The sequence below is a fragment of the Gymnoscopelus microlampas genome (genome assembly GCF_963454915.1).
Source record: "Gymnoscopelus microlampas genome assembly, chromosome: 16".
NCBI classification, from domain to species: Eukaryota; Metazoa; Chordata; class Actinopteri; order Myctophiformes; family Myctophidae; genus Gymnoscopelus; species Gymnoscopelus microlampas.
In genome coordinates, this window is record NC_139953.1 from 776,899 (window position 1) to 804,532 (window position 27,634).

A 27,634-nucleotide genomic window follows, 5' to 3' on the forward strand; every position below is an offset into this window, starting at 1 on the left:
TTTGTTAATAGTCTACAAACTCATTATTGTAAAGTGATAAAATAATTTTATATTTTTGTAATCAGTTCATTATTTCCTGCATAATCGATGAATAAAACTGACGTGTGTAAAGTGAAGCATTGCATTGCGCAATGCACAAATTGTCTTCTTTAAATAGACTTTCATTGTATATAAATACAATTGACACAAGGAATTGACACCATCCCTTCTGCTGATTATAGTAAAATTAGAATCACAGAGATTTGTTGCCAATAATAGCCTAGTAGAGAGAGGTGCGCGTTGTGCGTCCTGGCCGTCTCCACGAATGCATTGCAGTCTGTGTGCTCTTTGCGGGTGGTTTTAGAATCCGCTGTGCGCTTTCCCAAAGCCGCAGGCAGAATAGCAATTTTGGGGATATAGCAACAACACGCCCATGGGCACGCCTCCAGCCGCAAATAACGGTGTCAGCATATTGGGTAACGGGTATAGCAGGTGCAGAATAGCGTTTATGGACAGCGCCAGCTCCCTTATCCGTATTTAACGGGCAATGGATAGAAAATCGCGGGTTTAGGGTAACGGGTAGGGGTTTAGCTTGGTCTGGAATAGGGCAGTCAAAGTGACGCTAATAAGCCAAATAGGCCTTATACATTATAATTGCCCTCTATACCTGATGTCTAGCCCTATGGAATTTATGGAATGCATGTAAAAAAAAGCATATTCAAAATATTTGGGCTAGACCACACATGGGCAAATGATATCATCAACTTGCGACGGGCATTGTCCCTATTGAGTGAAAGATTAACTATTTCTAAAATAAATACAATATTTAAGGTGTTTTTAATTTTACATTTTAGTTATAGAGGACAATTATAATGTATTAAGGCATATTTGGCAGGGATCCTTTTAAGGAACAATTATTCCTTGTTCCTTATATATTATTCCCTATTTATAAAACCATACAGAAAACCACTTTCACAAAAAACTAAAGTTGAAATATGGAGATACAAGATTCCTGCCTGACAGCAACAATGTGTTGCTTGTATCTCTATCCCTCAAAAACAATAAAACCCCTGGACCTGATAACATCCCAGCTGAAATCCTCAAGGAAGGAGGCTACCTCTGTATGAGGACACTGCACCTCTACATCCTAGAGGTGTGGAATCGAGAGTGTGTCCCCCAACAGTGGAAAGATGCCAACATTGTGACCATCTACAAAAACTACGGAGACAAATCCATCTGCTCCAACTGTAGGGGTATCTCCTTGTTGGCTATTGCTGGAAAAGTCCTAGCCAAGGTCATGCTCCGCAGGCTCACATCAACAATAGCCGAACGGGTCACACCAGAATCACAATGCGGTTTCAGAAAGGATAGAGGGACAGTTGATAGGATCTTTGTCACACTCCAGGAAAAATGTAGGGAGCAGCACAAGGACTTAGATCCTTCTTAGATTCTTAGATTGTGTGTGCGCGTGCGTGTCTTTATCTGTTTCTCTCAGTTTCTCCCTGCCTCTGTCTGTCTGTCTGTCTGTCTGTCTGTCTGTCTGTCTGTCTGTCTGTCTGTCTGTCTGTCGCCCAATGAAAATCGTTTAATTAAAATGTTTTCAAAATTCCGCAGTCATTGGGTATAGTAATAGGAAATCAGTAGTAGCGGTAGTGGTAGCAGTAGTAACAGTAGTGGTAGTATTTTATACCTACCTATAAACTCTTTGCGTAGTTTGTCTCTCTTGCGCAGATCGTCTTGTCCAAACAGGAGGACGTTAATACAACTCATGATTGAGACCATGTAGGACACGTTGTCTGTCTGCTGCAGTTCATTCATGACCACACTGAACCTGTACTGGTACTGCAGCACACTCTGTCAACACAACAATAATCAGAGGTGGAAGAATTGGTAAAAGTATGAATACTACCGTGTATAAATACTCTGTTACAAGTAAAAGTCCTAAAGTAAATTTACTTGAATAAAAGTACAAAAGTATTGGCATCAAAATGTACTTAAAGTACAAAAAGTTAAAGTACTCATTATGCAGCATACCTTGTTTCACAAGGTATCATTTATATAAAATGTATTCAAATCTTTTGAAAATAACAGATCTACAAGCTCACTATGCGTAGCATCGCGACGCTTTGTGAGCTTGTAGATCGCATATTTTCAAAGAGCCAAAGTTTAAATAGGGCTGAAGATGCATGTTTTGTAATAAGTAACTACAGTAGTAACTAAAGTTTTCAAATAAATGTAATGGAGCAAAAAGTACAATATTTGCCTCTGAGATGTAGAGGAGTAGAAGTAAAAGTATTGAAAAATGGAAGTACTCCAGTAAAGTAAAAGTACCTCAAAATTGTACTTAAGTACAGTCCTTGAGTACATGTGCTTAGTTTCTTTCCACCACTGACAACGATACACGCTGAACCTGTACTGATACTTCAGTACACTCTAAACCACTGTCAAAATAGTGGGTCGGGACCCATGTTTGGGTCACGGACCAATTTGTATGCGTCGCGAGTAAATATCCCCTTTTTTTCATTTCCTACATAAAAAAAATGTATATATATATTATTTTAAAAGTTTAAACAACAAAATCAAAACTTTTCATCAATTAAAAAAATATTTTTTAAATATTTTTCTAAAGTATTTCATAAATAAAATAAAAAAATCAAAAACACTCCACAAATACAAAAATAAAACCTTTAAGAAGTAGTGAAAATAGCCGATTTACAAGCTCACAACATGACACGTTGTGAGCTTGTAGATCTTTTATAGGGGTTAGGGTCGAGCGGTCCAGACCGCTTAGTCAGAGGCAATGCTGAAAATAGCAGATCTAATAGCTCTGCTATTTTCTGTATTTTGGAAAGTTTTTGAAAGTATAAAATAGGGCTTAAAGCTTTGGTAGAAGTTTGGGTTGTGTAGGTAGTAGTTACCTGTCTTGATGTAACTAGTCCAATGGACCCTTCGCTAACCCACCCACTCCACTCTGTGACTGGTGGTGCGAAGTTAGTCACACCCAGGCCTGGCAAGCTGTGCTTCTCACCCATTGACTTGCATGTTAAATGACGGCTTTTCCCCTTAAAAATAATCGATCATTTCAGCAGCAAGAGCTAAATCTAAATCTAGTCAACAAGGCCTGCAGTAGGCTATGCACTGGAAAAATGTGCATGACATTATTTCAATAAACTAAAAACACGGGAAATGTTAGAAGGAGTAAGAGCCATGGATACACGACGGTCGACTGTCATGGATGAACTTCAACCTGGTGTTTGCACTTTCTCCATTTACGGCCCGTACATCTACAGAAACGTTCATATTTCAAACTTAAAGTGCTTATCCCATGGCCACAGATGTTACATTTATGTACGGGCTCTCAAAAATACCCGTATCATCCGTATTATCCGTATTGAACAAATTAATGAATATACTTTAACGTGCGGAATCCGAAACAGGCAGCGCTTTGATTCTGAATTTAGTTACGATTACGGTGATTAGTATTATTGACACCACCTGGGCGAGAGTCGTGTAACTTTCCCGACGTTAAGCTGTGTAGGCTATTTGTTCAACAACACAGCCAATGCAGCCGTGCAGTTTAAGCGCAGATTTCAGCTTGGGAAAAAAAAACTCCAACGGTTTTGGGTACGTGAAATCTGTTGCTGGTTCATAGTCACCATTGCGTTATCGTGGTATTCCTATTCTTGCTATTATGTTGCAAATGATTGTGTGTGTGTGTGCGGGCGAAATAACATTGACAGCTATGACAGGTGACGAAAGCTTGCCAGACCAATGCCAGGCTAACAACGGTTGCTAAGCTGGCATTGGGCAATCGCTTTGGGGTGGGGTTTAGCGAAGGGTCCATTGGTGAGATATGTTTCTCCATTGCTCCATAATTATTATTAATATCTATCTATCTTATCTATCTTATTTAATATCTATCTTATTAATATATATCTATATATATCTTATTAATAATACAATAATATTATTAATATAATAATAATAAGACCATTACTAAAATTGAGCCAATCTACAAGCGAGGCCTTGTGAGCTTGTAGTTTGGCTATTCACAATATTTATCTGTGGAACCGAGTCAAACAAAATGTAATGCCTCAACTCCTTCCAAGTGCTTGTCAGGGTGGGGGGTCCCCAGTTCAAATCTGATTATTTTGGGGGGTCATGGCCTGAAAAGGTTGAGAAGAATGAACTCTCATCTCATCTCATGCTACACAACACAAATGTGGAATGCCCTTATGCCCTACCCAAAGGAGTAAAGGAGTGTAAAACCCTACTCACTTTCAAAACTGCCCTAAAGAAACACCTTCAGGAGGCTGCAATTCCAAACTGGCCCCCTGTCAAAGTCTTAACCTACCTACTATGTGTGTGTGTGTGTGTGTGTGTGTGTGTGTGTGTGTGTGTGTGTGTGTGTGTGTGTGTGTGTGTGTGTGTGTGTGTGTGTGTGTGTGTGTGTGCGTGTGCGCGTGCGCGTGCGCGTGTGTGTGTGTGTGTGTGTGTGCGTACCTTGTAGTTGTCCAGTGCCTGTAGTGTCAGCTTCAGTCCACGTTGGTCGAACATGCTGAGAGCAGCCAGCAGGTCAAACACCTGCATCTTCACCATCACATTAGAGGTGTTGAGAGCTGCACACACAACCAGTCAAAACCATCAACAGTCAACACCAATAATAATAATAATAATAATAATAATAATAATAATAATAAAACTTTATTTGTATAGCACTTATTTAAACAAAGTTACAAAGTGCTTGAACAATCAAAACAACAATCGACAACAACAATGCAGATAATGAAATAACAGTGATATAACATTTACAATAGAATAGAGCAATACTAAACAACATTTATCTCAAGGAGTTAAAAAGGCCATTCTGTAGAAATGGGTTTTTAACAGGGATTTAAAACTCGTTAAAGATCTGGTTAACCTTAGTTGCTCTGGTAGACTGTTCCAGAGTCTAGGGGCCTTTATAGAAAAGGCCCGACCTCCTTTGGTCACCAACTTATAAAGTTGCCGCCGTATAAATTTCCAGTAGACCCTGGCCAGATGATCTAAGGGTGTGCCCTGGCACATAAGGTTCGACCAGATTACATAAATAGCTAGGAGCCAGACCATTAAGAGCTCTAAAAGTTAGTAATAAAATCTTAAAATCAATCCTGAAGACGACTGGTAGCCAGTGAAGTGCAGCTAAAACAGGGGTTATGTGATCAAATCTCCTGGTACCAGTGATGAGCCTAGCTGCTGCATTTTGAACCAGTTGAATAAGATGAATAAGGTTTTGGCTGAGACCAGAATATAGGGCATTACAGTAATCAAGGCGAGAATATATAAGGGCATTCACAACAGTTTTAAGATTGGCTGTGGAAAGAAATGATTTGATTTTATAAATGTTCCTTAAGTGCATGAAGCAGGTTTGTACCACCTTTTTTATTTGGCTTTCAAACCGGAGTTCGGAGTCAAATTGGACACCCAGGTTCCTTGCAACGGGAGTCACATTCGTTGCCAAGAGGCCAAGACTGTCTAAAATGGTGGTTTGTGAACTGAGGGGACCAAAAAGAATAATGTCAGATTTGTCAGAGTTTAACTGGAGAAAGTTCTGAGACATCCAGGAGTGGATCTCGGCCAGGCATGCTTTGAGGGAGGATAGGCAACTAGGGTCAGAGGTTTTGAGTGGAAGGTAAAGCTGGGTATCATCTGCATAGCAATGGAAATGGATGTTATGTTTACGAATGATATGACCGAGGGGGAGCATATAAACTGAAAATAATAGGGGGCCAAGTATGGACCCTTGTGGGACCCCGCACGTAAGCTGGGCAGTGGTGGAGGAGACATTACCAAGAACAACGGAGAGGGTTCTATTTGAGAGGTAAGACCGGAGCAGTTGGAGGGCAGTGCCACCAAGACCCACCCATGACTCCAGGCGGTTTATCAGAATCTTGTGATCCACTGTGTCGAAGGCCGCACTTAAGTCCAGAAGGACCAGGATCGAGGAGTCACCATCATCTAGAGTCATGAGTAGGTCATTGGTTACTTTCACTAATGCTGTCTCAGTGCTATGGAGGGCTCTGAAGCCAGATTAAAAGGTCTCAAACAAATTGTTGTGCTGTAAGTTTTGTTGTACAACCTGATCAATACGACCTGATCAATATGATCATACAACCTGATCAATACGACCTGATCAATATGATCAATACAATCTGATCAATACAATGAATACAACCTGATCAATACGACCTGATCAATATGATCAATACAACCTGATCAATACGACCTGATCAATATGATCAATACAATCTGATCAATACAATGAATACAACCTGATCAATACGACCTGATCAATACGACCTGATCAATATGATCAATACAATCTGATCAATACAATGAATACAACCTGATCAATACCATCAATACAACCTGATCAATACCATCAATACAACCTGATCAATACCATCAATACAACCTGATCAATACAATTAATACAACCTGATCAATACCATCAATACAACCTGATCAATATGGTCAATACTACCTGATCAATACAACCTGATCAATACAATTAATACAACCTGATCAATACAACCTGATCAATACCATCAATACAACCTGATCAATACAATTAATACAACCTGATCAATACCATCAATACAACCTGATCAATACGACCTGATCAATATGATCAATATGACCTGATCAATACAATCAATACAACCTGATCGATATGATCAATATGAACAATAAAACCAGTCAATATGATAAAATACCTGATCAATATGATCAAATTAAACCTTATCAATGTGATCAATTAAAACCAGATCAATATGAAATAGAACCCCAATCCTTTAGTGCAGGTTAATCAAATACGCAAATATGCAGGACCTGCAAGGTTGAAGAGTGTCTATTTTCAGCATTCAACATGTCTTACCACGAAGTATAAATCACGCTTTACCTGTGAGATGTGTTTGTTGGATGAGGCGCCGCACAGAGCTCCCCGACGCAAAACAGTTAATGTGCAGTGGTGGAAAAAGTACTGCATTTTTTGAGTATCAATACCACAAAATGTTACTTGAGTAAAAGTACAAAAGTATTGCTTGGCATCAATATATATTGAAAGTACCAAAAGTAGTCAAAGTACTCATGTTTGAAAATAGCAGATCTACAAGCTCACAACGTGTTGCGATGCGACGGTTTGTGAGTTTGTGATCTGCTATTTTCGAATAGCCTATATATAAAATAGGGCTAAAGTGCTTAATGTCTGTTTTATAATATAATGATTTGTATCTGCAAAGTAATTAGTAACTCAAGTTTTCAAATAATTAAGTAACTTAAGTAAAAAGACTCCCCAGCATATTTTCCGCATGGGGGAGTGTCCATATGTTAATTTAGGGCTCAATGCGGTATCTGCTATTATGCTCCTTGACTTAAAAATATTCACTGCATACCGTTAAGACTGATTGTATAGAGTACAGAAGTCCTGACGTCAGTCGTTCATCCCCAGGTTCGTAAAGTAATTTCGCTATGAATAACATTAGGTCATCTTAGAATCGTCTCATATAAGAATTGTGGTCCAAAAATAAACAAACTGTCTAGGCGATATTGTCAGGGAGAAGGTTCTGTATATCGTTTATGATAGTCAGTCACTTATATTTGATACAGTCTGTTTCTGGCGAAAATGTAACTCATTCGGCGGAAGTAACATTAGCGTTTTCTCACCGTCAGTTGATGCTTCATATCCATAAGAGTAAAACCGCCAGGGTCATTTGTTTATTTTTGGAACACAGTTCTTATTTGACGCGTTATTAAAGGTAGGGTAAGTGATATTTTTTGGTTAAAACAAAAAGTATTTTGTTAAAAGGTTAAAACACTACATTCTGATAGTAATCATTGCTATAGAGTGTTTGTTCAGTAACAGGAGTCTCCCCGTCTCTCCAGCTCTTTAATAAACAGAAAATACATTTTCCGGTAGGTGTCAAAATCTCAGCCAATCAGGAGAAAGTACCAATTTTTAAGCTTCATTTTATAGTGTTCCAGTTCCAATTTTGCCTGCTCATTTCTTAGTGTCATCACTTCCAATTTCACTTGTTTAATCTATATCCTGATTGAGTTTTCTATAGTCGGGTCACAAAGTGAGGTTCCGTGACCATCCTTTGGCAAGGATGGTTTGACGATTGATTTGACCTCTATGGACCCTTTAGAAAAGATTTAGCCCCCAGGTCCCTCCCAAAAATCCCGGCATTTTTTGCTAGACAGCCAAATTCAATTCTAAAAATTAACTTTTGATCTGGATGACCTAGAATCATGTATGAAGGCACTTTTCCATACAAGTCAACCATGAGGATTCCAAATCTGACACAATTTTAATTGTAAGACCTCGTTTTGACTCTGAAATTCAAGATGGCCGACATCCAGTAGAGTAAAAACGTATACGTTTTCACTCTACTGGATGTCGGCCATCTTGAATTTCGTCAAACCATCCTTGCCAAAGGATGGTCACGGAACCTCACTTTGTGACCCGACTACTATCCTGATTGGATACAATTGGAAATTAAACTGAAACTGAAACTAAAATGCATTTTCTGTTTTATAAAGAGCTGGAGAGACAAGGAGACTCCTTTTACTGAACAAACACTCTATAGCAATGAGTACTATCAGAATATAGAGCTATTTAACACTTATTTTAACCAAAGAAAATCACTTACCCTACCTTTAAATACGTATTATGGGGATTCAGAATGGGGGTGGAAAACCGCGAACCAGGTAGACAAACAAAGGATGTGTAAATTACGTCAGACCTCGGTGCTCTATTGTATCTCCATCAAATAATATCAAGCAAAAAGGAAACGTCGCAGCCGACGGGCGCGAGGTGCCTTTGCTGTACCTTGTGTGAGTGTGACGATGTAGCCGTCATGTTCCAGGATGAAGTGGAGGCCTGCTGACGAGTTCATGACGGCTCGGACACACGCCACACAGGTCAGCTGCAGCAGAGCGTCTGAGATCCTGGAGCATCCACGGCCCGATAACCTCTCCAGCGCCTCCATCAGCAGGTCCAGACCGCTCAGCTCCAGGAAGTCCACCATCCAGCCCTGGTCACAGCTCTCCAAACGTCTCTTCAGACCCGAATAGTTCACCATGGTGGGGACCTAGCAAGGACACAGAGAAGAATCATTTGAACCAGTGGTTGAAAAAGCACTCAAATGTTTTACTTAAGTAAAAGTATCAATACTGCAACGTAGACGTACTCTGTTACAAATAAAAGTACAAATGAATTGGTATCAAAATGTACCGAAAGTAAAAGTACTAAAATGTTTGAAAATAGCAGATCTACAAGCTCACACCGTGTCGCATCGCGACGCGTTGTGAGCTTGTAGATCTGCTATTGTATAAGATATATATGTATAAAATAGGGCTACAGTGGTTAATGTATGTTTTATAATGTTATATATTCATATATGCAAAGTAACTAGTAACTGAAGTTTTCAAATAATTGTAGTGGAGTAAAAGTACAATATTTGGCTCTGAGATGTATTGGAGTAGAAGTAAAAGTATAGACAATTGGAAATACTTTAGTAAAGTCAAAATGCCTCAAAATTATACTTAAGTACAGTACTTGAGTACATGTACTTAGTTACTTTACACCACTGCCTGATACAGAATTAGAGTTCAGGTTTAGGGTCAGGGGCTAAAGGTCAGGGGTCACCTGCAGTAACCTGATACAGAGTTCAGGTTTAGGGTCGGGGGCTAAAGGTCAGGGGTCACCTGCAGTAACCTGATACAGAGTTCAGGTTTAGGGTCAGGGGCTAAAGGTCAGGGGTCACCTGCAGTAACCTGATACAGAGTTCAGGTTTAGGGTCGGGGGCTAAAGGTCAGGGGTCACCTGCAGTAACCTGATACAGAGTTCAGGTTGGGCGTTCTCCATGTTGGCCTCCAGGTGGGCGTCGACCTCTGGGTTTGGACCGCTGGTCACGTGACCCTTAACCGCCTCCCACTGCCGTCTGGCTGCCATGGCGACCAACGCAGCAGGGCCTGCAGAAAGACGTTCATAAGAATTAAAGTCGTGCATTATAAATACATACATATATATATATAAAAATACAAATATACTTATATTATTATGTATATGATAGACAGATAGATAGATAGATAGATAGATAGATAGATAGATAGATAGATAGATAGATAGATAGATAGATAGATAGATAGACAGATAGATAGACAGATAGACAGATAGACAGATAAAAGACAGTATACACAATAGTCAACATTGTCTCACTCTGGAATGTAATCGTAACGCTATAACTGTAATTATGTCTCCCCTCAGTGTGTGTGTGTGTGTGTGTGTGTGTGTGTGTGTGTGTGTGTGTGTGTGTGTGTGTGTGTGTGTGTGTGTGTGTGTGTGTGTGTGTGTGTGTGTGTGTCACATTCTTGGGAGACAATGGTCTCTCACAGAGCAGACAAGCCCCCCCCCCCCCCCCCCCCCCCCACACACACACACACACACACACACACACACACACACACACACACACACACACACACACACACACACACACACACACACACAGCTGAACATAACATAGGGTGAGAGTAGTTACCCATAATGCAACAAATTATTATTGGAGGACAGAGGAAGGCTGGCAGAATCATGGTACTGGTGTGTGTGTGTGTGTGTGTGTGTGTGTGTGTGTGTGTGTGTGTGTGTGTGTGTGTGTGTGTGTGTGTGTGTGTGTGAGTGTGTGTGTGTGTGTGTGTGTGTCTGTGTGTCTGTGTGTGTGTGTGTGTGTGTGTGTGTGTGTGTGTGTGTGTGTGTGTGTGTGTGTGTGTGTGTGAATCTTGAAAAAAGTGTGATGCAAAATATTTTCTGATGGGGGTCCGAGGCCAAATACATGTTAATTTGCTGGTCCTTGACATGAAAAAGTTTGAGGATCACTGTTCTACTGTCTGAATGCATGTTGTGTCTAATATCAATATAGTCTACTGTCTATATAATGTACCTTAAACCATCTGAACGCTAGATTTTCCTCACAGAATCTTTCAAAGTGTCTTATATGGCCTTGTCTTTCCATTGCCATGTCTGTACTAATGTATTGCCTTCATGTGAAGTTCTTTGTCAGTAATCTTGTCTTCATTATAACATATTTTGCTGTTAGGTTGTCATGGTGCCAGCAGACACAATGCAGTCTTCATATGAAGTTCACACTTACTAAAGATTAAATCATTACTTAATCATTAAAATGAATAAAACTGTTGTTCATAATATGAATCATCTGGCCCAGTTTTTGTAAGTGGTAAGTGGTAGTAGGTAACTTTACATTTACTCAAGTACTGTACTTAAATACAATTTTGAGGTAGATTTACTTTACCTTAATATTACAATTTCTTTGATACCTTAACTTCTATCCCATTACATCTGAGAGTCAAATATTGTACTTTTTACCCCACTACAATTGTTTGACAGATTTAGTTACAAGTTACTTTACAGATTTAGATTGTTAATCCTAAATAACCATTAACATCCACATTATATACTTCGGCTATTAAAAAATAGCAGATCTACAAGCTCACAACACTTGTCTTGGCTTTGACAAATTGTGAAACATTTTAGTACTTAACTGGAAGCATATTTTGAAGCCAATACATTTGTACTTTTATTCAAGTAATTTTGAATACAGGCCTCTCTCTCTCTCTCTCTCTCTCTCTCTCTCTCTCTCTCTCTCTCTCTCTCTCTCTCTCTCTCTCTCTCTCTCTCTCTCTCTGCTGACATGGAACTTTAGTGTGGACACTCCCAATTCACAGTCACCCATTATGGAGTGGAATGTAGTTAATGTTAACTGGCTGATCGCTGACGCACTCACGCACACACATGCACGAATGCATGCACACACACAGCTCAGAGGTTAACATAAGTCTTGTTGTGCATGATGAGAGGACATGTCTGTCTGTTTGTGATAACACATTAATAATGCTAAGAATTCACAGTTCACTGCAGCGTAAAATGTCCTTGTCTGCATTAAGAATACCGTTAAAGTAAGTAAGTCAGAGAGGCTTAGTCGGTATCAGCCAGAGTGCATGATGTCCATATCACATTACACAATGCGCCAGACCCCAGGGTGATGGATCGCTGAGGTGGAGCGCAACACACCATCAGCTCCCAGTACTTGCCACATTACTTGCCACACACAAGCCGTGCTATTGTAATGGACATTTTAGAATGCCAACCTGTTCTAAATCATTTATGTATCTATTTTAATTTGGGCCTTAAGGCCCGTTCATAGTCCCTAGATGTGTCTTAAACGTGCGTCATGGGGTGAGGGATTCCGTCCGTTCTTTACGGACACATACATGGTTCGCTCACGTTATTTAGGAGAGAGAGATTGCACGTACCCAATGTTGCCATGTCTGCTTATTATAAGCGACTTTGGGCTTATTCTTCTGTATAGTTGCTTGTAAACAAACAAGCAATTTTTTATTGGTGGTTGCGGTTTTATTTGGTCTTGTTTCTAAAGTGTAGTTGCTTATTTGGGCCAATTATTATTTAAACCAGTGATTCTCAAATATATATTGTAGATCTGCTATTTTCATATGCAGTGGTGTAAAGTAACTAAGTACATTTACTTAAGTACTGTACTTAAGTAAAATTTTGAGGTAATTGTACTTTACTTGAGTATTTCCAATTTCCAATACTTTTACTTTTACTCCACTACATCTCAGAGGCAAATATTGTACTTTTACTCCACTACAATTATTTGAAAACTTTAGTTACTAGTTACTTTTCAGATATAAATGATGATATTATGAAACATACATTAACCACTTTAGCCCGATTTTATACATAGGCTATTTGAAAATAGCCGATACGATGCGATGCGTTGTGAGCTTGTAGATCGGCTATTTTCAAACATTTTAGTACTTTTACTTTTGGTACTTTAAGTACATTCTGATACCAATACTTTTGTACTTTTACTCAAGTACATTTTTAATTCCAAACTTTTACTTGTAACAGAGTACTTCTGCATTGGAGTACTTTTACTTAAGTAAAACATACTTACTTTTTCCACCACTGTTCATATGTGGCCTAGTCGATTCTTTTGGGCTTGTTTTCATAGACCTGGTTACTTATTTCTCTCACAAAATCTGGCAACCGGTTGTGTCACGCTACAATGCTATGAAACTAGCATTGTAGCCCAGTGGTACTACAGGCAAAACGTAGTAAACGTCCGTCGGGCTGACGGTGAATGTCTTGTCGACTGAACGGACGGAACAACTGGAGCCGTAAGTGACGGAGGGGGAGTAAAAAACGACAACGCAAGGAGCGCCGGCGCTCGTTACGTATCCTTACGTCCGACTATGAATGATACTTAAGAATTGTAGCCACACAGCAGGGATCTTTTCACAGCTTCTGTTCATTCAACAACTGATACAAAGGTCTATTTTCACATGTGCTCTGTGTCAGCATATAATTTGTCCTGTGATACTATACATGGTCATTGCTATTTGTATTTGTGTATCTATGTTTGTGTGACTCTTATCTTTAGTACATACCTTATATGACCATTTAGAATAGCATCTTTGGTACAATGTGGACTATAAGAACTGTGTTAGATGGGTGCTCGAGAGGCTTGTGCCCGGGGGGCTGCAGGAGCAGGCCCGGAGGCCTGCTTCTCATGATCTGTATGCTGATTGCTCTGCTGAAATCTTCCTAATAAATGGTCTAAAACTTCACCCGACTGGATATAATATTTTCCATAATATTTGGCGACGAGGATGGGATCAATATTTCATCATCATAAACATTATGATTATGGATATTTGATCAAAAGAACTTAAGGGTGAAGGATTTTTTGGGAAGAAGATTTTTCCAAAGCAGACCAGATCCAGACGATGGAGGACAAAGAGGAGACCACAGAAGCAAGCTATGCAGAATCAACAAGAACTGACTTTCAGCAAATCTACACGATTGGAACCTTACAGATTGACAAATACTCTGTGATGAGAAGACATCAACCTATCAGCTCCAGCATCGTGGTGACAGAGGAAAGCTTGCTATTCACCAACAAGGAAAGCAAGCCTGCCACCAAAATCAACACAGATTGACAGCAAAGGTGACGAAATCGACACCATGCCAAAAGGACACAGCAGAACACCAGACGACAGAGGACCCAAGGAGACAGACAGACAGCTTGCCATATCTGTTCCACTTCCAGTCAAAGGTTTGACTCTTGCTGGGACAGAAAGTGAGTGCCATCTGATTCACTCTAGCAGAGACATAACCAAATGGACCCGTACACCAAGTGAAGATGGAGGAAAGAGCCGCGAAGACTGGAAAACTACGTTTGATATCTAGCTGAACAAATTAATATAGGAGTATTAGCTAAAAGTTGATATCCAAAAAATATCTTCCTAATAAATGGTCTAAAACTTCACCCGACTGGATATAATATTTTCCATAATACTATTCATACGCTGTGTTGGCAATGCCCGAGATTCGAACCCCTGACCTTGTGGATGAAAGGCGAGAGCTCTACTGACTTACCACACATCTAGCACAGCTACCCACACATAAGTGAAAACAAGGCCAAGAAAACACATTCCCAACTGTGGTGCAATTACTTTAAATTGTGCACTGTCTCTGTAATAACAAACAATACATTAAATTCAATTAAATATCATGACATTACATTATTAATATTGTTTTAGTGCTAAACTTTGGTGACATGTTTTCCAGTCATGTCATTGTGCCAATTAATTGTGTTTATTGACATGACATGTACACATCTTCCCCAGGATTATTCGGAAGTTAATTAAAAAACAACTCTTCTTTCATTTCAACACATTCATGGGATGTCAAGCTATTAACAACAATGCCATTGACAACTACTCCACAACTCTGGAATTACAGAATTGTAGGCTGCAGGTCACCAATTTATGTGTAACGCAACCACCCTAAATTAAATGACAGCCCATAATAAACAATAAACGTTTCAACTTAAGTCAAACAAAATCAACAGCAGTGGTGGAGTAAATATATAAAAGTATTCAAAAGCACACATTTTGAGGTACATTTTCTTTTTAACATCAATGCATTGCTTGTATTGAAATGTAGGATACATAAAAAAAACGAATATATTCAGAAATTTCCAGACATTGTCAAAAATAGGGAAAATAGCCGATCAGATATACAAGCTCACAACGAGTTGTGAACTTGTATATCTGCTAATTTCATTACTTGAAATAGGGCTTAAAGCAGCATTATGTAGCTTTGCTCTTCTACCCCGGATTTGAACCTGACATTTTTACCATTGAGCTAAATAGAGCTTGCCTGCTTGCTCAGGTGATAAATTGAATCTTGACCTTCAGGTCAAAATTCATGTCAGCTCCTGTGTCTAGGTGAGACATGACCTTTGACACGATCTAAATGTCTCAATAGAAGAGCAGGGAGACCAAATGCAACCACCCCAATAGGCTCTAGTGTATAGTGTTTTTTTTGTATATATATTGTGGAGTATCGCCACAATGCCGCCTGTCAGGTAAGCACCACACCAGGGAGAGGCCATGGGACAGAGACAGAGGGAGACCTCGCAGGGAGCGCACCAGCCTGGGCAGCGTCATAGAAGGGCGTTACCTGCCACTCACCATCATGAATCAGCCCCAACTGAGCGCAGCTGCGACGACAGGTTAGGTGTGGCACCAATCTACAAAAGTGGCTACTCTGTCTCAGTCTGGCATTGGCTCTCCTGGTGAATGGACGGGTGCTACAGGCGGTAAGGCAATTCTCCACTATTCCTGCACATTATTGAATGTTTATGAATTGTAGTGTTAAAGGACGCTCTCTGTTTACTCCTAGGCAACCTGTGGGAGTTAATCACACATACCTGAGCACAATGCATGGATACTGAGCGATGACGCTGTGGCGCACGGATCCAAGCAAAGAGACATTGTGATGCATGAAAATACCCCGACCCGGGGTGAATTTTGAGTTGGACTTTATTATTTGAAGTTACATGAAAAGTAATACCAAGGGCCTGCGGGTCATATATCTGAAAAGGTGTCAAATAAATACCCTTAAGTGGGCTTGTACCCTGCATTTTGTGTTTGGCTTTGATCAGTTCCCCACATTTGGTGGAGAATGCGGGCAATCTGATCCACGCCAAACCCAAAAAAAAAAAAAAAAAAAAAAAAACATGGAGCAGGCCAACGCACTTACGGCCCTGTTGAGGAGCCAAACAGATTTGCAGACAGCGGTACAAAAATTAATTGACAGAATTAGCCGTGATGTGGCTAGCACACGCGCCCCTAGAGAAGTACTCACTAAATTGATACCAGAAGATGATATTGAAGCGTACCTGGAGGTGTTTGAGCGCACCGCAGCCCGAGAGAGGTGGCCAGTCGGAGACTGGGCCTCACTCTTGGCCCCATTCCTCACCGGCGAGGCCCAGCGTGTGTGCCGGGACTTAACCCTCGCCGATGCCAGAGATTACAGGAAACTGAAGGACGCCATCCTCGCCACCCAGGGCTACAGCCTCCCAGCTCGAGCGCAGCGCTACCACAGCTGGGCCTACAACTCGGCTTTTCCACCCCGACCGCAGGTGGCGGCTCTACTGCGCAGCGCCCATAGCTGGCTTACCACCGGGGGAGATCCACCTATCATCGACCGCTTAGTGATCGACCGATGCATACGTTCGTTGCCGCCTGACGCCCGCAGATACGCCTCCCAAGTGAGTCCGAGTTCACTGGAGGCACTCGTGGCCCTCTTGGAGAACCACCAAGTGAGCGTGGACATGATGAGGACCACGCGCACCGAAGCCGCCAAGGGCCCTGGAGAGGAGAAGCCCGGCCGCGACCGTCGAAGATCGACGCCACCGAACCCACCTGCCGCCCGGACCGAGGCCGCGGTGGCCGAAGGGCCCACCCGAGGCCCACATCAACGCCGCTGCTATGTATGTGGACAGGCGGACCACATATCCTGGTCGTGTCCCGAGAGAGAGCGCGACGTTTCCATGGGGACAGCAGCCAGCTCCGACAACGCGCGGCCCTGTCTGCACACCGGTACCAGCCCTCACCGCCAGACGCGCCTGCCCGTGAAAATAGGCCGAACCGACACGCACGCCCTGCTCGATTCCGGCAGCGCGGTGACTCTCGTACGAGCAGACCTGGCCGGAAAGCTCAGCTCCACCACCGTTCCAGTAACCTGTGTCCATGGCGATGTGCGTCACTATCCGGTGACCCAGCTCCGCGTCCAGACGCCCCGGGGGGACGCAGTGGTGCCAGCCGGGGTCGTGCCCAACATGCCCGTGCCACTGCTGATCGGCGCCGACTGCGTCCTCTTCGCCCGGTACTGGGACCCCGGCCTACTACGCGGCACAGCCCGCCACCGTCGCCGACGCGCCCCGCGCCCGGCGCCTCCAGGCGCGCTCCACGCCTGCCCCGCGTTCCGCGCCGCCACGCCGGCCGGCCTGAGTGACAGCTCCCCGGCAGGGGATGGGGGAGACGAGAGAGACGCGAGAGATGAGAGAGACGAGAGAGACGAGAGAGACCAGAGACGGGAGGTGGAGGGCACACAGGCCACGTCAAGCCAGGGGGCCGCGGGCCCCGCTGATGTTGCGGACCCCTTCGCCGAATTCCCCGGCGTCGAAGCTCTCGAACCACCCCGGGCTGGGGGGTTCGCCACGGCGCAGTGGACCGACCCGAATCTGGACATGGCGCGCCGGAACGTGGCCGCCATCGACGGAAAGAAATGTGAGGGGGTGAGTGCATTGAATCCCCCATTCTTCCTTGTAAAAAAAGACTTGTTATATCGGGGTGTGTTGGACAAGGGGGGGGACCTAGTCGAGCAACTACTGGTACCAAGAGAATATGTGTCACGGGTGTTATATTTAGGACACACGCACCAACTAGGAGCGCACTTAGGAATACAGAAGACATACGAGCGCATATTGGCCCGCTTCTACTGGCCCGGGGTTAAGCGGGCAGTAGAAGACTTTTGCAAGGGTTGCTCTGAATGTCAAAAGACCGCTCCACGGCCCACGTTTCATAATCCTCTGGTACCAATGCCGATAATCGAAGTGCCATTTTCACGCCTTGCCATGGACATTGTGGGCCCATTGCCAAAATCCAGTCGCGGTCACCGCTATATCTTAGTGATACTAGACTATGCCACTCGATATCCCGAGGCCATTCCCCTGCGGGCGGCCTCGGCTAAAGCGGTGGCCCACGAGTTGTTGATGCTGTTTAGTCGGGTGGGCATAGCAGAGGAAGTACTAACGGATCAAGGCACCTGTTTCATGTCCCGAGTAATGTCACAACTGTATAAATGGCTGAAAGTGAAGCGCATTCGCACCTCCGTCTACCACCCACAGACGGACGGTTTAGTCGAGAGGTTTAATCAAACTTTAAAAAAAATGCTGAAAAAACTAACTGATGTGGACGGGAAAGACTGGGACCAGTTGATTCCGTATGTGCTTTTTGCCATCAGAGAGGTACCACAATCGTCCACGGGGTTCTCACCATTTGAGCTGGTGTATGGCCGGAGGCCCCGTGGCCTATTGGACATCGCCAAGGAAACCTGGGAGCGCCAGCCTTCTCCCCACCGCAGTGTGGTGGAACACGTGGAGCGTCTCCAGGCCCGGGCGAAGACCATATGGCCCATGGTACGAGAGCATATGGAAAAAGCGCAACGGGACCAGGCTCGCATATACAATCGAGGCGCCACGCTCCGCGAGTTCCAGGTGGGAGAGAAGGTCCTGGTGTTGGTCCCCAGCTCGGAGTGCAAATTCCTGGCGAAGTGGCAGGGACCATACGAGGTCGTGGAGAAGATGGGGCCCGTGGACTATCGGGTGAGCCAGCCCGGCAGACGAAAAGGCTACCAAATCTACCATGTCAACATCTTGAAGAAGTGGATCTCAGCCCCCCGACTACCGCTGCCCGCGCTGATGACCACCGTGCCCGCGCAGACGTTGCCCCCGGTGCCCATAGGAGAAGACCTCGTCCCAGCCCAGACACAGGACATCAAGGACCTGCTGGGGCGGAACCGGGACATCTTCTCCGAACTCCCCGGCCGAACCACGCTCATCAGACACGATATACGCACGGACCCTGGGAAAATAGTGCGCCAGCGGCCGTATCGAATCCCTGAAGCCAGACGAATTGCCATTAAAGAAGAGGTGGCCAAGATGCTAGAGTTGGGAGTTATCGAGGAGTCCTACAGTCCATGGTCCAGCCCGATCGTGATAGTGCCGAAGCCAGACGGGACGCTGCGCTTCTGTAATGACTTTCGAAAATTGAATGACGTCTCCGCCTTTGACGCATACCCGATGCCCCGAGTGGATGAACTGATCGAGCGCCTGGGCCCGGCCCGGTTCGTCAGCACGCTGGACCTGACCAAGGGCTACTGGCAGGTGCCGCTGACGGACCGGGCCAAGGCAAAGACAGCGTTCTCCACGCCCGACGGGCTGTTCCAATACACGGTGCTGCCGTTCGGAGTCCATGGCGCGCCCGCCACTTTCCAACGGCTGATGGACCGTGTACTCCGCCCCCACCGAGACTACGCTGCCGCTTACCTGGACGACATCGTGATCCACAGCCCGAGCTGGAGCCTCCATCTGCAGCACCTCCACGCCATCCTCGGGGCGCTCAGACGAGCCGGGCTGACGGCCAACGCCAAAAAGTGCCGCATCGGCCTGACGGAGACCGACTACTTGGGTTTCACGATCGGACGAGGGTGTGTGCGGCCCCAGACGCGTAAAGTGGAGCGGATTCGGGAATGGCCCCAGCCCAGGACAAAAAAGCAAGTAAAATCATTCCTTGGCCTCATGGCTTATTATCAAAAAATTGTAAAAAACTACTCTACTATTGCAGCCCCACTGTATGATCTGACATGTCAAAAGCGCCCCAACCACATTGTCTGGACGGCCGAGACGGAGGCCGCGTTCCAGACCTTGAAGAGCGCGCTCTGTGAGGAGCCAGTGTTAAAAGCCCCCGACTTCAGCCGGCCCTTCGTCCTCCACACAGACGCGTCGGGCACCGGGTTGGGGGCGGTCCTCGCACAGGTATTTGATGGCGAGGAGCATCCAATTACCTACGTGAGCAGAAAGTTACTAGACCATGAGAAAAATTATGCAACAGTAGAAAAAGAGTGTTTAGCGGTGAAATGGGCTATTCACCACCTACGTTATTACCTGTGGGGCCGTACCTTTACCCTCATTACAGATCATGCACCCCTAAAATGGATGGCCACCAACAAGGACCGGAACGCCAGAGTGACGCGGTGGTTTCTGGAGCTACAAGACTATTGTTTCAAGGTGGAGCACCGGCCCGGGAAGGACATTCCACACGCAGACGCCCTGTCCCGCATGTATGAAGTAGAGGAGCTGGAAGCCCCCGGACCAAGCGGCGGGCTTAGGGGGGGGATATGTGGAGTATCGCCACAATGCCGCCTGTCAGGTAAGCACCACACCAGGGAGAGGCCATGGGACAGAGACAGAGGGAGACCTCGCAGGGAGCGCACCAGCCTGGGCAGCGTCATAGAAGGGCGTTACCTGCCACTCACCATCATGAATCAGCCCCAACCCAGCTGCGACGACAGGTTAGGTGTGGCACCAATCTACAAAAGTGGCTACTCTGTCTCAGTCTGGCATTGGCTCTCCTGGTGAATGGACGGGTGCTACAGGCGGTAAGGCAATTCTCCACTATTCCTGCACATTATTGAATGTTTATGAATTGTAGTGTTAAAGGACGCTCTCTGTTTACTCCTAGGCAACCTGTGGGAGTTAATCACACATACCTGAGCACAATGCATGGATACTGAGCGATGACGCTGTGGCGCACGGATCCAAGCAAAGAGACATTGTGATGCATGAAAATACCCCGACCCGGGGTGAATTTTGAGTTGGACTTTATTATTTGAAGTTACATGAAAAGTAATACCAAGGGCCTGCGGGTCATATATCTTAAAAGGTGTCAAATAAATACCCTTAAGTGGGCTTGTACCCTGCATTTTGTGTTTGGCTTTGATCAGTTCCCCACAATATATATATGAAATGTAGCAGAGTGAAAGTCATGTGCTTAAAAAAAACTCCAAACTCCAAGCGTCCACCACAGGCAGTGGTGGAAAGTAACTACTGTAGGTACATGTACTCAAGTACTGTACTTATGTACAATTTTGAGGTATTTTTTACTTTACTTGAGTATTTCCAATTTCCAATACTTTTACTTCTACTCCACTACATCTCAGAGGCAAATATTGTACTTTTACTCCAGTACAATTATTTGAAAACATTAGTTACATTGTAGATTTTACCAAACATACACTACCCACTTCAGCCCTACATACATTTCGGCCATTTGAAAATAGACGATCAACAAGCTCATAATGTGTCGCGATGCCACGCATTGTGAGCTTGTAGATCAGCTATTTTCAAAAGTTTTTGTATACATTTGCAAACTTGCACTGCATAGTGAGTACTTTCTACTTTTGGTGCTTTAAGTACATTTTGATACCAATACTTTTGTACTTTTACTCAAGTACATTTTGAATTCCGGATTTTTACTTGTTACAGAGTATTTCTACATTGCAGAATTGATACTTTTACTTAAGTAAAACAAATGTAGTACTTTTCCACCACTGACCATAGGACTATATACAGTGGGACAAAGTCCCTCTAAATCAAACAAAGAATGAGCAGATAAACAAGGTTTACCTGCTCACGACTGAAACTGAGGAAAGTGGATGTGTTAAATATGTAAAAAGCCTAACAGATACATGTGTGTATTTCTGTATGAATAAGGTGTGTGTAGTCTACATACCGTACAGTATGCTGTGTGTTGAGGCTCAGCGTTATGGAACACAGATTGTAGAAATGCTTCTATTCTTCTGCTGCCTGTGGTACCAGCCCTCTGTATCACCATCTGAACACACACTCTCTTTCTGTGTGTGTGTGTGTGTGTGTGTGTGTGTGTGTGTGTGTGTGTGTGTGTGTGTGTGTGTGTGTGTGTGTGTGTGTGTGAGAGAGAGAGAGTGTCCCCTCTCTCTCTCTCTCTCTCTCTCTCTCTCTCTCTCTCTCTCTCTCTCTCTCTCTCTGCATGTCTCTGTCTGTCTGTCTGTCTGTCTGTCTGTCTGTCTGTCTGTCTGTTGGTTCAGTAACTTCTGACACATAATCTGCAGTTCCAGTGGTGGCAGCTAGAGGGAGACTCCACTAACATACCAGTCCTCCCACTTTGATACCAGACCTCCCACTAACATCCTGCTGACAACAAGAAGTACTCTGATGTTTTTACTTGAGTAGCAATATCACAATACGAAATTACTCAGTTACAAGAAAAAAATCACACCTGTGTGAAGGTAGCGGCGCCTTTGATATATTTTGTCATAGATATGTGTTTCTACTAGAGAAACAATATTAAATCTCTGTAAATTTATTTCAAGGCTTCCAGTGGCACTAAATAGTGCCATTGGAAGCAAATCACCAAATGCATTCCAAGGTAAGTGGCAAAAACTGATCTGTCATAGCTGATAGAGTGGGTACCTAAAAAGTAAACTTTGTGTGTGCGTGTGTATAAATGTGGTACCAGAAAGATATGTATGTGTTATGAAATAATCTATACAATTTATAAGCCGTACCCAGAGTGTTTATGTTCCGGACTTTTACAGTTTATATAAACCATCTAATTTTGTATTCATGATATAATATTGATGTCATGAATAGTTCCCTTGCCTGACCAATCAGAACGTTGACGGGCCTGACCAATCAGAACGTTGACGGGCCTGACCAATCAGAACGTTGACGGACCTGACCAATCAGAACCTCGACGGGCCTGACCAATCAGAACGTTGACGGACCTGACCAATCAGAACCTTGGCGGGCCTGACCAATCAGAACGTTGACGGACCTGACCAATCAGAACCTTGGCGAGCCTGACCAATCAGAACGTTGACGCAAAAGCCAGGTATACACGAATCCACGGAGCGCTGCCCTGTAGGTGGCGCCGCCATTGCTGCGGTGTCAGACTCGATCAGCTGCTGCTGCTGCGCGATGTCAGTCAGCTGCAGTCACTGACTGCTCACGTTACTCTTTTACCTGCTTTTTACTAACTTTTACTAACACTAACTTTACAAAGATGTACAGAAAATCGGGATGAACCTGTGTAGTTTATGGCTGCTCCAACAGCCGAGCAGGTAAAGAGTAACGTGAACAGACGGGCAGAACCGCAGCAGCAGCTGACTGAGTTTGACACCGCAGCAATGGCGGCGCCACCTACAGGGCAGCGCTCCGTGGATTCGTGTATAGAGGGCTAATATCCGCTCTATACCTAAAGGTATAGAGCGGCTAGCGCCGCTAAAAATCACACCCAGTGTGAAGTGGGCGGTGTGTGGTCATCACAACATGACTCACTTTAAAAAAAGGATGAATGACTTTTTTTAAAGTCCATACTGCTATTCATAGGGCTGCACATGTGTCATGTGTTTCGCTAGCCAATCACAGTCCTGAATTTGCAAAGTCAGCCAATCACATTACAGTTAGTGGTGATGACACTAGCTGTAATGTGATTGGCTGATATGAAAAAAGTATCGATTTGCATAAACAATGGAAGGGTTAGGGGGTACACACATTTTTTGGTCGGTGTCCAAAACTCACTTATAGGGGGCGGCTACACCACCCCAAAAATCACACCCAGTGTGAAGTGGGCGGTGTGTGGTCATCACAACATGACTCACTTAAAAAAAAAGGATAAATGACTTTTTTTTAAGTCCATACTGCTATTCATAGGGCTGCACATGTGTCATGTGTTTCGCTAGCCAATCACAGTCCTGAATTTGCAAAGTCAGCCAATCACATTACAGTTAGTGGTGATGACACTAGCTGTAATGTGATTGGCTGACTTTGCAAAAGTATCGATTTGCATTAACAATGGAAGGGTTAGGGGTGTAGACTGCGTTGTAGACTATTGGCCGATCACGGTGCAGGATTGGTCAGTGTCCAAAACTCACTTATAGGGGGCGGTTACACCGCCCAAAAAGTCCTGTATTTCAACTTTTTGATCTACAAGTTCACAATCTCACATCGCAACACATTGTGAGTTTGTAGATCAGAAGTATGCAATAGGGCTTAAGAGGTTAATATTTATTTTGTTTGATTAATCTAAATCTGCAAAGTATATAACAAGTTACTAAAGTGGTCAAATAATTGTAGTGGAGTAAAAAGCACAATATTTCCCTCTAAGATGTAGTGGAGTAAAAGTTTCAAACAAAATAAATACGTAAATTAAATGTGCCTCAAAATTGTTTTTACGTATAGTACTTGAGGAAGTAAATGATAATAATAATAATAATTGTAATAAATGTAATAAGGGTAATAATAATAATAATAATAAAGCTTTATTTATATAGCACCGTTCGAAACAGAGTTACAAAGTGCTTCACAGAGAATCAAAAACACACCATACAACAAGAAAAAAAGCAAAAGCAAAAAAATGAAACATTAAAAACATTAAAAACAAAACAAACAAAAAAAATCATGCAGCAATGCTGCAGGATACAATAGGTTAAAACATTTGAGGAATAAAAGCAGCTTTATAAAAGTTTTCAGGAGGGATTTGAACCGGGCACGCCTCCATCCAGGCGAAGGGTCTATGGTGAGAGGATGCACCATATAGGCCTATGGTGAGAGGATGAACCATATATTGTACTGTAGGGCTATGGTGAGAGGATGCACCATATAGGCCAGCATCCGTGAGTTGGTCTGTTTCCTGTCAAAAGCCCTTGAGCAAGGCAGGGAACCCTCAACCAGTTCACTCACTGTCACAGTAAATACATTAGTCAAAAATAATATGACTGTGATATGAATATATAAATATAACTTACCTCACTGTTGTGTAGTGATATAATGTTCAGATCAGTGACTGTACAAGGATCAGATCCTACAGATCGGATTTGATCTATAATTGTTTATAGTTTGTGTACTGACTTTATTCTGGGATCAGAAATCCATCAGCCATAACCAAATTGATATTTAGATGTGGAATCTACACAGCATGTAACATACATGCTGAGAAAAAGAGAACAATTTTGAAATTTGACAAACAAAAAATAGAAGATATCTCACAGCATGGCACGAAGTGACGCGCTGAGCTTGTACATCTGCTGTTTTTGAATAGCCAACATATGGATAAAGTGGTTAAAATGATTGTATTATATCAACTACTTTTGCTGGGGACACATTGGAACCCCCCCCAAGGACCCCACTTTGAGAACCAATGCCATAGGGCAAGGGTGATGCAACTTTGATGATGTAGAGGGCCACTATATTTCCACACTCACTCAGAGAGCCACATTGCATATACTGTCGGGCAGACACCTCCTATCTCTGTATTTTAACTTTTTTCGTAAATTAATGCCATTCTATGTCACATAAAAGTAACAAAAATAGCCGATCTACAGGTTTCGCACCGCGTCGTTTTGAGCTTGTAGATCGGCTATTTTTTCTATTTTTGAATTGGAATCCTGAAAAGTTACATTTTTATGTAATTTCAAATGCATTTAGTTATACTTATGTTCACTTTTTTTTAACTTAAATACAAATACATTGGACAAAGGCAATAGAATGTTAATACTAGTCATTAAACTACTAATATACTGTAGACTGAAGTAATTAAGCGGGTCATGTTTGCATGTTTGGAGTTGTAAACAGCTGAAATCAATAATACATCAGTGTTCCGACGTTAACCTGCGGGCTGTATTAAGTGAAGGTGGGGGCCGCATGTGGCCAGTTGCCTATGTATGCCATAGCATAGGTATAGATAATAGCAGTGTTGTGTTCTACTTTTTTTTTGAAGGTATACTATGATTATTCCCTGCCTCCCACAAAATGTAAAAATCTCGCGCGCGTGCAATTGTTCTTGAGGTGTGTGTGGCCCACAAAAATATTTAATGTGAAAATTTTCCGCGCGCTTCGCGCGCGTGTGTGGCCCACAAAAATATTTAATGTGAACATTTTCGTGGCCCACAAAAATATTGAATGTGAAAACAAGAGCAACGCTGGAATCGACAGGCTGGTTTTCCTTATTGAGTGTAGTGTCAACAGATGAGAGTAGCTCCAATCGGAACCTCACCCTCCGCTGTATAGCTCCGAGATGAGGTTCCATATCGTTCTCTGCCGTTCGGCTGAAAAATGTCCGCACATTTGCCACTTTACATGTTTCTTACCCCTTTCTGCACATCGTATCCAAAAAGTAAAGGTATTCTGAAATGATCACAGATGTTCGAAATTTTAACTCACCATAAAATCTAACAAACGAGTTGAAAAAAGCACTTTATTCGCCTCTCTCCTCCGCCGGTTACATGTTTTTAAGACATTGCGCAAGAGTTGCGCCCATAGAGATAACATTACTGATTGCCCTACTGGTCAAAGGTTGAATTGCATCTTCTAATGCATAATATTATTGAACCGGCTCAGGAGAGAAGCGATTTAAACACTTTTTTCAACTCGTTTGTTAGATTTTATGGTGAGTTAAAATATAAATAAAAAACGATATAGGACCTCATCTCGGAGCTACATAGCGGAGGGAGAGGTATGGGGCTACAGATGAGAGCAGAGAGAGCGATTCTGTCCGCGACAGTGGCCGTGTCTCTGCCTCTGGTGCAGCAGACGGAGGCTGTTCTGGAGACGCATCAGACGCGCCTGATTAAAGTACTTCATTAGTATTCGCGTCGTTGTTAATTTGTGAATTCCGTCGCAGCCATTACTTATCACCTCAAGAACAATAGCTTCACACTTGATAAGCCATCAACTCAGAGTTAGCCCACATTCTTGCTGCCCCCCCTGCCTTGGGCAGTTAGCGTATCACAGCGTATCACAGCGTATCAGATGCGCTGTTTTGAACAGTTTTTGAAGGTATACGATGGCGACGAAAAATAATCTCAAGGTGTACGCCGTACACAGCATCTGACGGTAGAACACACCACTGGATAATAGCATCAAAATCTGTTTAACCACGTTAATCCTATATACATAAGCTACTTGAAAATAGCAGATCTACAAGCTCACAATGCGTGTTGCGATGTGACGCGTTGTGAGCTGTAGATTTGCTATTAAAAAAAAGAAAGAAAAATCTTGAAAATATTTGAAAATCCGACTCTGACAAAACATTTTAATATCTTTTAAACATTTTAACAACACAGATACTGTATGGGGTCCCTGGCACAAAATCTCTTCAGATATGGGTCTGCTTACTAGCTATACATTTTAATTTGGGGGTCCTTGGCATGAAATAGTTTGAGAACCATTACTGTAGGATAGATGATAGGAGCAGATGATTGATTGATGGATGAATGGATGGATGGATGGATCTTTTGGAGAACTGGTCAAACCGGATTCCAGTCTATTCAATATTCAACAAACATACTGAGTTTCACTTTTGCTTCAGTCAGTGGTGGAAAAAGTACTCAAATGTTTTACTTAAGTAAAAGTATCAATACGGTAATGTAGAAATACGCTGTTGAAATTCAAAGTCCCGAATTCTAAATTTTGTTGAGTGAAATTACAAAAGTATTGGTATCAAAATGTACATAAAGTACCAAAATTAGAAAGTACTCATTGTGCAGAATGTACCATTTCAAGTTTTCAAATGTAGCCTATACAAATCTTTTGAAAATAGCAGATCTACAAGCTCACAA

The 27,634-nt window shown here is 43.0% G+C and overlaps 1 protein-coding gene across 1 annotated transcript in view; it reads right to left on the minus strand.

Annotated features, from left to right (window-relative positions):
- LOC311062485 (inverted formin-2-like) overlaps positions 1-21,836 on the minus strand; it is a 50,631-nt gene extending 28,795 nt beyond the window's left edge. The window contains exons 1-5 of the mRNA XM_084081541.1: positions 21,769-21,836; positions 9,845-9,993; positions 8,849-9,110; positions 4,483-4,598; positions 1,674-1,833 (exon numbers count right to left, since the gene is read on the minus strand). Of these exons, the coding sequence (XP_083937667.1) occupies positions 1,674-1,833; positions 4,483-4,598; positions 8,849-9,110; positions 9,845-9,973 (667 nt within the window). The 5' untranslated portion in view covers positions 9,974-9,993; positions 21,769-21,836. The remainder of the gene's footprint in view (positions 1-1,673; positions 1,834-4,482; positions 4,599-8,848; positions 9,111-9,844; positions 9,994-21,768) is intronic.
- Positions 21,837-27,634: the final 5,798 nt, after the last annotated feature.